We start from the raw sequence: 15,000 nt of genomic DNA, 5'->3' as shown, positions 1-15,000 counted from the left end.
TATCTAATCGCATCATTATCCCTGAAACCGCAAATGGGTTTCTTAAATTTTTTTTTTTTTTTTTACTTTTTCGAATTAAAAAAAAAAATGAACCAATCGTGAGCCGCCACGTGTTGGTGGAACTTGCGAACAGTGTAAGAAACCCTTAAGAACCGACTACTATTTAGTAGTTTTTGTAACCGGTTTCTTAAAAAAAAGTGGGTCCTACGCGGGACCCACAGGCTAAGAAACCCTCTAATATACACGGATAAAAATGCTCTTACGCGCGTGAGGAGAACCATGCAATCCTCTTAGACTAACGTGCTCATTATTTCTTCCTTTTAATTATTTTATAAAAGGACATAAGTTAGGTTCATCCCCTTTGAATTCAATTCCACCTTTTATGACCTATCAAAGTGACACATAGATTATTAATTAAAAAATATTAAATTAAACAAAAAATAGCTATAAAAACTAAAAACACTAATTTTAACGACACTAACGCTTCCAGCTAAACTCTAAACCCTAAATCTTAAATTCTAAACCCTACACCATAAATTCTAAACCCAAAACCAAACCCTTAAACTCAAACCCTAAACCCTAAAACCTAATTCTAGACCCTAAACCCAAATTATATACCCTAAACCCAAAAACTAGACTATAAACCTAAACTTTAAACCCTAAACCCAAGTCTCATACCCTAAACCCAAACCGTAAACTTTAAACTCTAATCCTAGATACTAAACCCTAATCCTAGACCCTAAACCCAAATTATATACCTTAAACACAAAAAATAGACTATAAACCTAAACTCTATACCGTAAACCCAAGTCTTAGACTCTAAACCCAAACCGTAAACCTTAACCCAAACCCTATAGCATCTAAGTTTGGGGTTTAAATGTAGGGTTTACCATTTGGGTTTTAGGTCTAGGATTTGTGTTTAGGGTATAGGTTTTGGGTTTAGGATTTACGGTTTAGGATTAGGATTTACCGTTTGGACTTATAGTTAATGTTTTGGGTTTAGGATATATAATTTGGATTTAAGGTTTACGGTTTGGGTTTAGGGTCTAAGACTTGGGTTTAGGGTATAGAGTTTAGGTTTATAGTCTAGTTTTTGGGTTCAGGGTATATAATTTGGGTTTAGGGTCTAGGATTAGAGTTTAGGGTATAGGGTTTGAGTTTAGGGGTTTGAGTTTGGGTTTAGAATTTAGAGTATAGGATTTAGAATTTAAGATTTAGGGTTTAGCTGGAAGCGTTAACGTCGTTAAAATTAGCGTTTTTATTTTTTGTAACTATTTTTTATTTAATTTAATATTTTTAATTAATAATCTATGTGTCATTTTGATTGTTCATAAAGTGTAGGGTTAATTTAAAGGTTGACTCTAAAGGGTGAATGTAAGTTCTGTCCTTTATAAAAATATATGCAACTAAAAGACATGCACGTGTCGTGATGGTGGGAAATTGTAGGAGCGGTCGCTGAGACACCGACGGTGGTTGCAGGGAGCTCGAGGACGGTGAGGCTATTCGGAGTTAACCTCGAATGTCACGGTGACGTCGTTGAGACACCACCGTGTTCTGACGGCTACAACGGCCAGCACATTTACTATTAGTCAACTCCTCATCTCATGGTAATAACTTTGACATTCTTGTCCTATTCAATTTGCCTACGTTAGTATAAGCAAGTATATGCTACTATTTGATTGAATATGATGCAAATTGGATTGTTTAAAGCATTATACAGACGTCGTGGCTGTTTCTCGAGATGAGACATATGAAATTAGTATTTTTTATAATAGACCTGAAGAGCATTTTAATCAATAATATAAAAGAAGGAATCAGGGAGAATAATGCTACACTCGACTGTAATCGCACATGGCCAATTTGTTGACTACTTGTAGCCTAGCTCGATTTTGATAGCCTATACATTTCTCTTTTTAGAAGTCAAGTTTAATCAATTAATCTTATATATATGCCTCAACTATCTAATTTAGTTTTACCATTCTTATTTGTTTGGCACCATCATGGTTTTGTACAAGTCAAAGACTGATGCTAGAATTGTCGTTTCGATATATATAACTTATTTGTTACTTAGACACCAAAACTGACAAATGTTTTTTCCATTTTTTCCAGAATTTAGAACTTGGTAAAGTTATTAAAAATATTTTCAACATGGTAATATTATGTAAGTGGTAACTTGTAGTACTATAACATTATATATTAACTTAATATTTCATCCATCAAAGTTTCAGTAAATATTATAATTTTTGAATGTAACACACTTTGAACCGAATGATGAATTTATACTGTTTAAATAGCTCATACAAAATGGAAAATCAAAAGTATATTATATGAATATTCTCAACATCATTCTCTTGCGTGTTGGTTTCCTGGAACAGAATATCTCATTTGCTGAGGAAACAATGGAGCAGGTTGGAGATGGACGCGGTTGATGATATCCAAAGAGAAGTGACAACTTTTTAGATCTTGACGTTAGGTTTTGGGCCCCTACTTGGCGCAATTATTGTCATAGAGAAAACACCACAAAAGGAGGAGAATTAATACAAGTGTGACTTCCTTATGTTGTTATAACTATTAGTATCTACTATTCAACTAATTTGAAACAAAGAATAAAAAGAGGAGCTTTTTCATACAACTGAGGCATAGAGCAAAAAATGTTAACAAGTGTTTATTAGTTGATGCCTAAGAATCCGAGATAAATTCAATGAAGCTTGCAAAAAGTCATTTATGTGCATGTATATTGAATCGATGATGAATAAAGCTGGTTTTGGGAAATGCTGAGGTTCATGGGATGAGATTACAAGAAGAAAAGAGTGTGGGCCTAACAAATGATTAAAGCAGAGGGCATAGCATGTGAGTAAAATGTAATGTTGTGTTACAACTTACATCGCCTTTTCTATCTGGTCCAAAGCAAATTCTAAGGACCATCTTATTCTATTTTACTCTGCTTTTGAATTTTGATTCTCTATTGTTGCTTTTTGCATTGCTGAAAAGTGTGGACGGAATATCTGACTCATTTCTACAAGATATTTTGACAAAATGAGTCTAGGTTCCTATTGTTTCTTTGCATTTACATTTGCGTTTGTGTTTCTATGACTATTTCTTTTATAACCCTGTAACGCGATTCCAAATGTAAACGAAAGCGACAAGATCAGGAATTTAGAATCCACTATTCTCTCTCTCGTGTTCAGAATTCAGACATGAAACATCCCCTCTCTTTGGTTTGTTTCCTTAGCGCTCTTGAAGAAGTATGCTCTCACTCCTTTTATGGGCTGGGCTTTGAAACTCAAAGCTACTGAATTTTCGTGGCCCAAATAGTTTTAAGAAATTAACAAAAGTGTAGAGTATTTGTCAACTAAAACATATCTGTGTCATTATACTAGATTTTGATCCATTATCTTATTTTGAAATATATTTTATTTATAACATGTATAACATGTATATTTTTTAATCAGTGTTTTTATGTTATATTTGTAGTAGTGGTTTTATATAATTAGGATGATAAGTATCTATATATAAATATAAAAATATATAATCTTGATGCTAATATAATAGTATAGATGTATATATATATATATATATATGTATTTATAGTTGAGAGGTTTTGAAAGAGTTCAAATATTAAGTGGGTTTTTTTTATATATTATCAGACATATTTTACTATCAAAACTAAAAATTAATTTGGTATCTTTAATTTTCCAAATTTGTAATAATTAAAAACTATAAATGTAATTTTTAAAATTGCCAAAATATAATCTGTTTTGTAGTTTTGTATTTTTTTTTCTTTGTTTTTGGGTGATCATTATGTATATGTAAGGGTATTAGTAGATGATTTGTGTTAATTATGTAAAGTTTTTTAAAGTGTAATTAATATCATTTTCTCAGATTTGTGTAATGGGATGTTGAAATTATTTTTCAATCTTATTAGTCCACATTGAAATATGAATTAAGTCATTTTTGCATATATAACTCGGGCTTGAGACACTATAAGATGGTCTAAAAATATATTAAATATTTTCTTTATGTTGAAATAAAAAAAGACAAAAAAATCTGATTCTTTAGTATTATTAAAAAATCAGATAGTGAAAGTAAAAAGACAATAACTTTGCCGACATATTCCTTTTCTCCGTAACTTCTCTCAAATTAGAAAAGTAATCGACGATCCTCGTTGTTTCCGATTCGAAGATAGAACAAAAAAATCAGAAGGAGTAATCTCATGTCTTGTTCATCTCAGTGTGTTATAAAAGGTAAGTATTACAGTACATTCTTCGATGATTAAATCTTTGTTATTTTTTGTTCTTGGTTTTTAACAATTGAAACCACATGCAATTGACAGAGTAAAAGCTCTTTCTCAAGTCCACGGAACAGAGCACTGAGATCTCAGATCTGTTCAGATCTTGTTAAGAACTTGGATCGAAGAGGAAGTCAAAGATCTTAAAAAAGCATGTAAGTTTTGAAAGCCCGATTCAACTAATCTGTTTTAGTTAAATCTGTTGCTTACTCTTTTTTTTTTTAAGGAAACAAAGTGAAACAGAAGCTTTAAAAGTCGGTAGATTCACCGAGGATTTGACCATACCAAATATGTAGGTCAGATTTTTCTATATTTGGCCCATCTCTAACATCAATGATGATCTTAAAAAAAAATGTTATTGTTTTGTATTTCAGAGCTGAAGGCAAAATCTTGTGAACAAAGATGAGTTTGGGATGGTTGTCGATTATATCATAAGAAGAGTTGGAAGACAAACAAATGGTAAATATAATTTCCTCTGTTCTTGAGATTTGTAAATAACAGATATCAAATTGTAACGTTTTGTTTGATTTCAGATTTCTTATCAATGTGAGATTGGAATGATTTCGAAGAGTCTGGAGACGATGTGAATCAATCAAAGACTACGGACTTCATTCTCCTATGAAGGAAAACATGACTTCAATATAAAAGTTAAGTTATTTTCAGAAAGTTTGTCTTTTTTACATTAGATATAATATATCTTCCATTGGAACATAGTTTTTCTTTCATCTATTCATCCACGAAAGTCATATTCAATATTTGGAAAATATCAACTTTAGACTTAATGTTGTTTCCTAATTTAACAGCACAAAGCTGACAGTTGAATAATGATTAAGGCCATGAGGCAAAGTCTATCAAAAACCTTGCAGTACACAGATAAGTCTCGGACTATAGGTTTATTTGGTTGATTTAGAAATGAGAAACGGTATATGTGTTTACCGTTTAGTGAGTTGACTTAATTAAATATACAATTGATGTACAGGTGGTGCAGTCTGTTGTACACAACAAGAGATTTACACAGCAGGTCGAGCAGTCAAAAGTTTAGAGACAGAAGCTTAATTCATTTGAAGGACATGGGACAAAGACATGACTGCAAAGAAATACAAACCCAAGTAAGTGCATTTTAAAAGCTTAAAATTTTAGTAATTAGGCTTCAAACTGAAACTGGTAGTTAGGGGAATAAACCAGAAGATTTTTTGATGAATGTTGATTAATTGCATTATACGTGTTTCCTACTTTAGAGACTTAAAAATTAGTGTGTAAATTTTATTAGAGATGAAGCTGACATCTGACTTATCTGGCATTTCGTGTTATGTTTTCAAATATAAAACTTCTGCAGAATTTAAATATGCTTGTTTGAAACAGTCATTAGCTGTAAATAAACATAACAAACAAATATTTTGATGTGGCTTTTAGAAGGCATTTTTTTGTATCAGTTAGGTCATACCATATTGTTTCCGAGAAGATGTAGCTTTGGTCATTGGCGTACATGAAGAAGCTGTCTTTGTATTTGTTTTTGATAAGACATCAGGTGATCCGTGATCAGTGTCACTCTCTTCGCTACTGCAATCATAAACTTGTTCTCTCTCTAATTCAGACTCTTCTGCTAATAAAACAAAATAAAATAAAATTGGTTAATCGATATTTACTTAAATAGATAATCAACAAAGCTAAGGTAAACAATAAAAAGTGTAGACCTTCATAGTCGCACTGGTATGCTTGGTCCTCATCATCCTCACTTGAAGAATTATCATTTACACAACCATCGAATTGAGCTTCCAATGTTTTTCTCCAACTCTTGGTTGTAGTTTTATTCTTGAACTTGTTATCTCCATCAAGTACCTTCCCCTTACCTTTAGCTGAAAATTGCCTTGTTTCTAACCAGAAGAAGTAACCAATTGCAGAAAAGGCTGAAAATATCTTAAAATAATTGTTGGAATTATAGTATTTACCCTTAGTAGATATCTTCGTAACACATGAACCATTTGTAGAAGGTGTTCTAAGTTGAAAAGGCAAGGTACTGGCAGTAGGTAGTACATTGGTAACATCTGTTAGAACCCCTGATTTGGCACCTCGTTTCTTACTGGAAAACGTAGACGGTGTATGGTCAGTGACATCTATCGAGTCTGCTCTCTTTCCCTTTAGAATTGTTGAAACATTGTTAGATCCTCCAATGATGTTGCTGACAGTAGTTTGATTGCTTGATTCTGCTAATTGAAAAAACATGAAATTTTTCATTATTAACCATTAGAAACAACAATTTAACATGTATATAAGGACATATGAGAGTATTATCTTACACATCAACTTATAGGAATTGCTCTTCAATCTTTTTTGTTGGCCATTCTCATGTTTCCCATTATCTATAAAGAAAATTTCTCAATTTAGTATTGAGGTAAAGCACACAAATTATATCACGTTAACTTTGGTTTTGTGGAAGGACTGTTAAACCATTAGTAGGGGTGGTTCCAATAAAAACTCTCGAGGATGGCAAATTAGGATGAATATTGGAGATATCAGCTAGAACCCTTGGAAAAACGTTGCTAAGAGGCACAGAAGTGGAAGTGTTGTTGAAATTAGAACTTTTCGTCTGTGTGTTCTCTGCATCATTGGTGTTCGCTGTTCTCTTTCTTTTTCTTTGTTGCGAGCGTATCAAACCGTCAGATCTTGGAGGGACCTCTTTGTTTGTGTTTGACATTGTAATTCTCTACAATGTCAATTACGGCCACCACTTGGGATGAGAAGGTCTTCTAATTAATTTAGAACCTAAACATAGAAACAAAGTAAAGAAAGATGATGCAGTATCTTAGAAAATATTTTTTTAGTTTTGAAATAATACCGGATTTATTCATCTACTCCATTGATTTCTATATAATTTACATTAATTTTCACTTTTTAATAACAAATATTTTTGGTAATAATACAAATTGCTATTTTGGTGATTTAAAGAAATATACAATCAATGTTAGTTTCAAAATTTAACATTACGTTTACCTTAACTATAACAACTTTAATGGCTGATTTAGATCCATATAATATTAAATATTATATTATCCTCACGAACATAGGTATAGTGATTATTTCTCACCTCGATATGTAATTGAAACTTTTGATTAATTCAAGTATATTTGAATTTGAAGTAGATGATTTTGTGTACATTGGCGTGGATCAAACATTTGACGATCAACTTAATAATGCATTAGGATAAATAGACTGATTGAAAAGCACAAATCCAACATAAGTTTATGAAAGAAAAAAAAACCCAACGATTTAAAAAGAAAAAACCAAAAACCCAAATGCAAAAAAACAATTGACATCAGTCTTCTTCCTAACTTAGCCAGTCTCTTCTGCCTTCTCAACTTTAACAGTCATTAAGCATGGTTTCTTTGATGTTGAACTGATGTCAGGCAGAGAAATAGCCTCATCTTCTTTTCTCTTACTGGATGGTGTGGATACAGACTCGTTAAGTTCTTGGCTATTAGTCAAATAAACAGAACCATGCATAAAAACACATTGATAAGGTCGTTAAGAAAGAAACTCTCGCGTAACAAAATATTGATGTCACCTTAGATTAGACAATTTTACCTCATCAACACTGGTAATTGTCAAGGGCGTTTCAGACTGAACTGGTGTGATTGCACCAGTTAAGCAATTCATCCTGTCTTTGTAGATTTTTCCGACTTTGTATATCTCAGCACCATAAGATACATTATCCTTCTCAACGTATCATCTTTGACCATCAAGTGAAGCCACCTATAGAGTTGACAGACAGTGATTCTTTTAACTGGTCAACACCACTATAATATAGAAAGCATGTCGTTTTTTTTTTATTTCTTTAAGTCATACCGTGGTGAAACTTTCAAGACATAGTCGTTGCATGCCTCACACCACCAAATATGAGTGGTGATCTCAATTCCATTCACTATCTTAATCTTGGTTCCGGTTTTGATCACCTTTTTTGGCATGCATCACAACCAAAGTAATACCAGGACCAATCCATATCAATTTCATATACTGCGCAAGTCACTAAACATTTATCAACCTAAACAATAAAAAATAAAATGGTTAAAACCCACTTACATGCGCTATACAATGTAACATAATTAAAACAAAAGGGTAAACTGTTTACTTGAGTTGATGCTTTCATTTCATAAATGTTTTTAGTGGGGTATAGCAACCACTTATCACGCTGTCCTCGCTTATCTGCCTGATCAATTTGCTTGTTGATGTACTCTTGACTCTCCTCATTACTTTCATAAGGTCATCCCCAGTATCCCTTACAAAAAACATACTCTCAAAGTTAGTATGATAGACAAATAACTACTGTAAAATAAACAAAAGATCATCCCCTTACATATCTTTAAATGCTTCTGCATCGGGTATTGTAGGGTTGATGATCATTTGAGAAGCATCAAAGGAGTTAGAGATTTGTACTTCTCCTGTTGTGGATACCATTTAGTAGATTAGATATTAGACAGTCTTATGTATATAATAATTGTTATTTTTAACGAAATCTATAGGAATTCAAATATGTACCTCTGAACTTTCCAATTTTGGCAAACCTCAGAAGCAAAGTAACCAATCCATCGTCTTGATTGCAGGCAGAATGGAGAGTGTCGGTTAACTTGCCCCAAATACAGCATGGTATTCTTGAATCACTACCTCACAAGTCAAAAAGCGAGGTTAGTTGTGATTATGTCACTCGAAAATAATTGATTGGATTGAATTTAGATTGACAGAAAAAATTACTTGATGTCTCTTAGGGTGAACTCTAGTTTTTTACGCTGGTTCCCACCAGCACATTGAATAGTTTCGACAGCACCACAATCCAAAACTTGGCCCAACACATCTGTTAATAAAACATTGAAAAGTTATTAAATGTAGCAAGTACACAATTTAATTGCAGAAACTATCCATTACGTTTTTACCTATTAGGAGTTTTTCATCAAGAGTTCCAGATAGAACGCTTTGAAAATCGACCAAATTAAGATATAAGTCATCATTCATGAAATTGGACCGAGAAACCACTGTTGCTTGATTAAATGAAATCTTGTAGATATGGTTTGTTGTGCGATATGCTCCTCCAGCAGGCCTGACTTGGAAGTTTTTGATGTTGCGTCATACTCCAACCAGAAGAAGCCTTCCTTTACTCTCAAAGTAAGTCTTTTTGCAGCTTGCATGAATTTTATGCCCCTTGTACATATTACAATTAAATAAATTAGAAATATTAACATCAATTAAGTCAATGCTCAAGTTATACAACTTTTTTTTTATAAAAAACACTATTCTATTGAAAAAGTTTGGATTGCTTACATTCTCATCAGCCAAAACGAATTCTATGGTTTTCCCCCCTTGATTGATGTTTTGTGTCCACGAATGTAGAACCTTGACATGAACCTTCTTAGTAGTATGCTTTGGCTTCAAGTCGCTGATGGCGGTGATTTGTTCAGTAGAATCATTTGCTGTGTTGTTGAGCGCTTTAGAAGCCATTCTTTTGGTTTTGCGGTATGAGTGTTATAGGAAGAGGCGTGGGGATTTATAATAGGAAGAGGTTATAGGAAGAGGAGATTAGGTTATTTGAAAACTTGTAGGCTACTTTAAATATTTGCGAGATCTTTATCGTTAATAGTACTAAATGCAGTTACCATAAATTTTTAAAATATATTATGTGAGTAAGTTTCACGCAATCTAGATTATAGAAAGATATTTTTGAACTTTGAATGTAGCCTCTGTGTATCTTCATTTTCTCAATTTGGTTGTACATTTGCACCGTGATTGTAGGCGCTACATACCTTCCACCTTTTTTATCGGAAAATCTTATAGGGAATATTATGTTGTTAAAATTATAGTTAGAATAGATATGGTATCGAAACTCTATATTAGAAAAAAACAATCAGTTATTTTAAAATAAACCGTATCTATTATGGGATTGGTTAATTTTTAAAATAATTGATTTCTCATAGATATATATACATTTAACAAATATTGAATATACCAAAGAAATATGGAATAAACTAACCATTAGGTTATGTTTTTAAAATCTTTATCTGTAACAAACATGAGAATGCGTATGTCTAAATAAGTCATATTTTTAATAACTCATATTGTCTAAATAAGCTTTATTTGCACACGTGAGTTGTTCGGAAGTTTTTTTTCATCTTTTAAGTCTTTTCATGAGAATGCGTATGAATACGTTAGGGTATAGGGTTTGAGAAAAGATGAAGATGGTTTCATGTTATAGGGCCTTTATCAGGTTTTCAAAAATGAGGATTATTCTGATATGGATACAGTTTGGGCCTTTATAGTATGCTTTCGGTTTGGGCCTTAAGGGTCTGATTGGTTTAAACGCAGCGGTTGCGGTTGCGGTTGCGGGAGTTTGTGGATGCGGGCGGTTGCGGTTTCTAGCGGTTTTAAGAGATTTGTACGACTGGTACTGCGGTTAAAAATTGGTGTGTTTGCGGGTGACTTATGACTGGTTAACTACCAAATGCGTTAATAGTCAAACAATAAATTAACAATATTTAAATTTAATATAATTATAAAAATATCAAAAATCATAAAATTATAATAAATATAAAATTTCTATTTAGAAAGTTATAATTTTAATTTTTGAAAATTTATTGAAATTGTTTTTATTATAAAATTTTATAATATTAATTAAATATAATAGATATATTTTAATATTTTCATAATTTCAATTTTAAAATTTTTATTTAATATTTTTACTTTTGTATATATATTGTTTTAAAAAAAAATAAAAAAAATTTTACCCTCCCGCAACCGTCCGCAACCGCAAACGCTAGCGGGAGCCAACTTTTGAATTTATGAGATTCAGAGCGGTTTGAGGCGGTTTAAAGCGATTTGAGTGATTGTTGCAACCCGACGACAACCACTACCAACCGCAAAAGCTGCGTTTGCGGGTGGTAGCGGGAAAACCAGTCGCCCCCTAAGTCATTGACGATTTGTAAAAAAAAAATTAAAGGGAATGGCATTTGGTGGTAATTATTTTGAAAAGGCAGGGGCAGAATCCCTAATAGTATAGATAGTTAGTTGATAGTATTATAATTCTAAATGTTGGTAAAGTTTAGCCAGAGGGACTTTTCTACACAAAAGGAACTTGGTAAAAAAGAAAAAAAAAAAAAAACATTTGACATTAGTGTGTTCGCATCATTGGCGGAGCTAGGTGAGGAGTGGGTGGGGCAGCTGCACCCCATGATTTTTTTGATTTTTTTTCTTTGGGTTTAATTATGTTTAGAATTTTAATAATACCCTGGATGAAAATTTGAATTTATAAATATATTTCTACTGTTTTGTCGTTTTGCCCCATGTAGAAATTCATCCTAGATCCACCACTGGTTCACATTATATTGTCATGTGACAGTTTCACAGCGATTTGATAATGAGTACGCTGACGTGTCACATTCCGCTAAACTCTACATAAATATGTTCATACTATTTACTATTTTACGGGTTTTTTTCAATATAAAACTCACGTGCATTGTTATACGGGTTATATAAAAGTTTCACGTAAAAATATAACTTGCAAAAAATTCACTAATGATTAGGCATATTTTATTTTTACTTAATTTTATTTTAAAATTTTTATCTTTCATGTGTTATTTTGAACAAAAATGTTTTTAATGTTAATTAACAGTATCTTTATATATTTATCAACCACTTTTATATCTTTTTACATATACGTATATGTGCACATTTATATAACTAAATATTTATCACAAGTAATAATTTTAATTCTCTTAAAATTGGAATATTATTTTTAATGTTTTCTTTCACCATCGACCAAATTGTAATGAAATATTTTATCTTAATAATTTTCTTTTCTTTTTTTCAACTATTATCTATGTTTAATTTTATTTTTCATGCATTTAAAAATTATAATATAAAACTATTGGTTCGATATCAAAATTGGCTAAAATTCATATAATATGAAACCAAAACAAAAATAATGGTTTTGGATTATCATCGGAAAAAAACAAAAACCTCAAGCATTTTAATTGAACAAACCAAAATAAAATATTGATTTATAATGGTAGTTATATTTTAGTTGAAAGAACGAAAAAACCGATCTAAAAATGAACCGATATCCAAATTAAAAATACCTAATACTCCTATGTTCTGAAATGTAAGATGTTAGAATAATTTTTATGTTCCAATATATAAGATGTTCTCATCTTTTTAGGTAACTTTAAGTTTATTAAAAACTGTTTAGTCAATCAAATTTAATAGTTCTATTTTGTAATTGGTTGAGTAGTTTTTAGTTTATAATTTTAATGATACCATAAAAAGTAATTTTCTCAACAAGTGTGTACTACCCAAAACATTTTACATTTCATAACAGAGAGAATATTTTTTTTCTTAAAAAATAACAAAATTAATAATCTTATTTCGTGCAAATTGCACAGATTATTACCTAGTCTATAATTATTACCTAGGCATGTAGTATTGTCGGTTGTCGAATCGTCTATGTAATCTTTCTCATGTCATAATTGTAACATAATAATAAATCAGCGTTAAAAAAAAAATCTATAATTATACTCCTCATAAATGAGCAAAAGCTCAAAATCCATTGCACATAGACTTACCTTGTATGAACGATTCTTTCTTTATATGGAAACTAACCGTTTGATACTTCAATCGCATTTTGTTTCTTCATTTCCCTTACTACTCTAAAATAATGATTTCTAATTATAAAAACATCTTAATCAAATCACTACAAGAAAACAGCGTAATTCTGACGGACATTCTGACGGAAAATGAGATCCTCGGAATATTCCGACAGGAAATTCCGAGAAAACCCAAAATTTGGGCTTCCTCGGAATTTCCTCGGAATATACCGATGAAATAGAGGAAATCATATTCTTCGGAAAACACCGACGAATATCCGAGGATATATTATAGCCGTTAGAGAGCCGTTGGGGAATTTAAAAAATTCCGAGGAAAAAGTCGTTGCCGTCGGGATTCCGTCGGAATTTCCTCGGAATATACCGATGAAATAGAGGAAATCATATTCTTCGGAAAACACCGACGAATATCCGAGGATATATTATAGCCGTTAGAGAGCCGTTGGGGAATTTAAAAAATTCCGAGGAAAAAGTCGTTGCCGTCGGGATTCCGTCGGAATTTCCTCGGTACTGTCGGCAGCATTTCATCTATAAATACCCGCACCTCCAACCTCTTCATTCACTCCATTTCTTCATCCTCTCACATACTATATTTACACACGAATTTGATTGAAAAAGCATGTCTTCTTCAAATTATTATCGTTCTTGGATCGATCGACCTCATTTGGATCCGAACACGAGATTGCTTACGGAAGAATACCAACGAGGTATAACCGAATTCATGGGGTAAGTTCAACGACAACCGGAAGCAGAAACGGGTACGTTAAGATGTCCTTCCTCTAATTGTAAAAACAGAAAGATTATTAAAGAGTGGGATGTTTGGACTCATCTATATTTGAATGGGTTTACACGAAGTTACAAAATTTGGTATCATCATGGAGAAACTGATTATAAATATGGTAGTACTAGTGAACCTCAGCATGCGGTTAGGTTAGAAGAACCAATTAGAATGGATTTAAATTATGGTATGGGTACTGAGCAGATGGTAAATGATCATTTTAGAGGGGAAGATTTACCCAATGCAGAAGCTATGAGATTTTATGATATGTTGGATGCTGGAAAGCAACCCTTGTACGAAGGTTGCAGAGATGGTCATTCAGCTTTATCATCTGCAACAAGACTGATGGGCATTAAAACAGATTATAATTTGGCTGAAAACTGTGTGGATGCGATTGATGATTTTGTAAAAGGTATTCTACCTGAGGATAATGTAGCCCCTGGTTCATACTACGAGGTTCAGAAACTAGTAGCTGGTCTTGGTTTATCGTATCAGGTAATAGATGTATGCAGCGATAACTGCATGATTTATTGGAGGGAGGATGAACAGCGGGTTACATGCAAATTTTGTGGAAAGGCTCGTTATAAAGATACGAGTAGAAGAGTTCTTGTGCCTTTTTATTGGAGGACGGATGAACAGCGGGTTACATGCAAATTTTGTGGAAAGCCTCGTTATAAAGATACGAGTGGAAGAGTTCCAGTGCCATATAAAAGGATGTGGTATTTGCCTTTGACGGAAAGGTTGCAGAAGTTGTATCAGCCTGAACGCACAGCGCAACCAATGAGATGGCATGCGGAGCACTCAACAGATGGTGAGATCAGACATCCTTCAGATGCAAAAGCGTGGAAGCATTTCCAATCAACATATCCCGACTTTGCGTATGAGAGAAGAAATGTCTACCTTGGATTATGTACTGATGGTTCAGCCCGTTTGGCAAGAGTGGAAGACAGTATTCTCTATGACCAGTCATTCTTACACCAGATAACTTACCGCTAAACTTGTGCTTGCGACGAGAGTTTTTGTTTCTCTTCATTCTCGTTCGCGGACCAGAGCATCCTAAGAGATCACTTGATGTGTTTCTTCAGCCACTAATATATGAGTTTCAACAACTATGGGCTCAAGGTGCTGAAACATACGATGTTTCATGTAAAGAAAACTTTCAAATGCGGGCAGTACTTATGTGGACAATAAGTGATTTTCCAGGATATGGTATGTTATCTGGATGGACAACGCATGGAAGGCTATCATGTCCATATTGTCAAGATAACACTGATGCTTTCCAACTAAAACACGGA

The 15,000-nt window shown here is 32.8% G+C and overlaps 1 protein-coding gene and 1 long non-coding RNA gene across 4 annotated transcripts in view; both read left to right on the top strand.

The window, feature by feature from the left end:
- LOC106328731 (B3 domain-containing protein At3g11580-like) overlaps window positions 1-2,702 on the top strand; it is a 3,894-nt gene extending 1,192 nt beyond the window's left edge. Inside the window, exons 2-3 of the mRNA XM_013767226.1 lie at window positions 1,447-1,607; window positions 2,376-2,702. Of these exons, the coding sequence (XP_013622680.1) occupies window positions 1,447-1,589 (143 nt within the window). The 3' untranslated portion in view covers window positions 1,590-1,607; window positions 2,376-2,702. The remainder of the gene's footprint in view (window positions 1-1,446; window positions 1,608-2,375) is intronic.
- A 1,457-nt stretch (window positions 2,703-4,159) lies between these two features.
- Window positions 4,160-9,456, top strand: LOC106333325. Of its 3 annotated transcripts, XR_001268341.1 has the most exons (7): window positions 4,160-4,244; window positions 4,334-4,443; window positions 4,515-4,584; window positions 4,663-4,747; window positions 4,822-5,397; window positions 8,887-8,929; window positions 9,342-9,456. It is a non-coding gene; the product is annotated as an uncharacterized LOC106333325 (long non-coding RNA). The 3 variants fall into 3 exon arrangements; XR_001268342.1 differs by lacking the exon at window positions 8,887-8,929; XR_001268340.1 differs by lacking the exons at window positions 8,887-8,929; window positions 9,342-9,456 and adding an exon at window positions 5,726-5,910.
- Window positions 9,457-15,000: the final 5,544 nt, after the last annotated feature.

This window comes from Brassica oleracea, chromosome C3 (assembly GCF_000695525.1).
Source record: "Brassica oleracea var. oleracea cultivar TO1000 chromosome C3, BOL, whole genome shotgun sequence".
Taxonomy (NCBI): Eukaryota; Viridiplantae; Streptophyta; class Magnoliopsida; order Brassicales; family Brassicaceae; genus Brassica; species Brassica oleracea.
The sequence above is the reverse complement of the archived record's forward strand: the minus strand, read 5'-3'. Positions and strand labels throughout refer to the sequence as shown.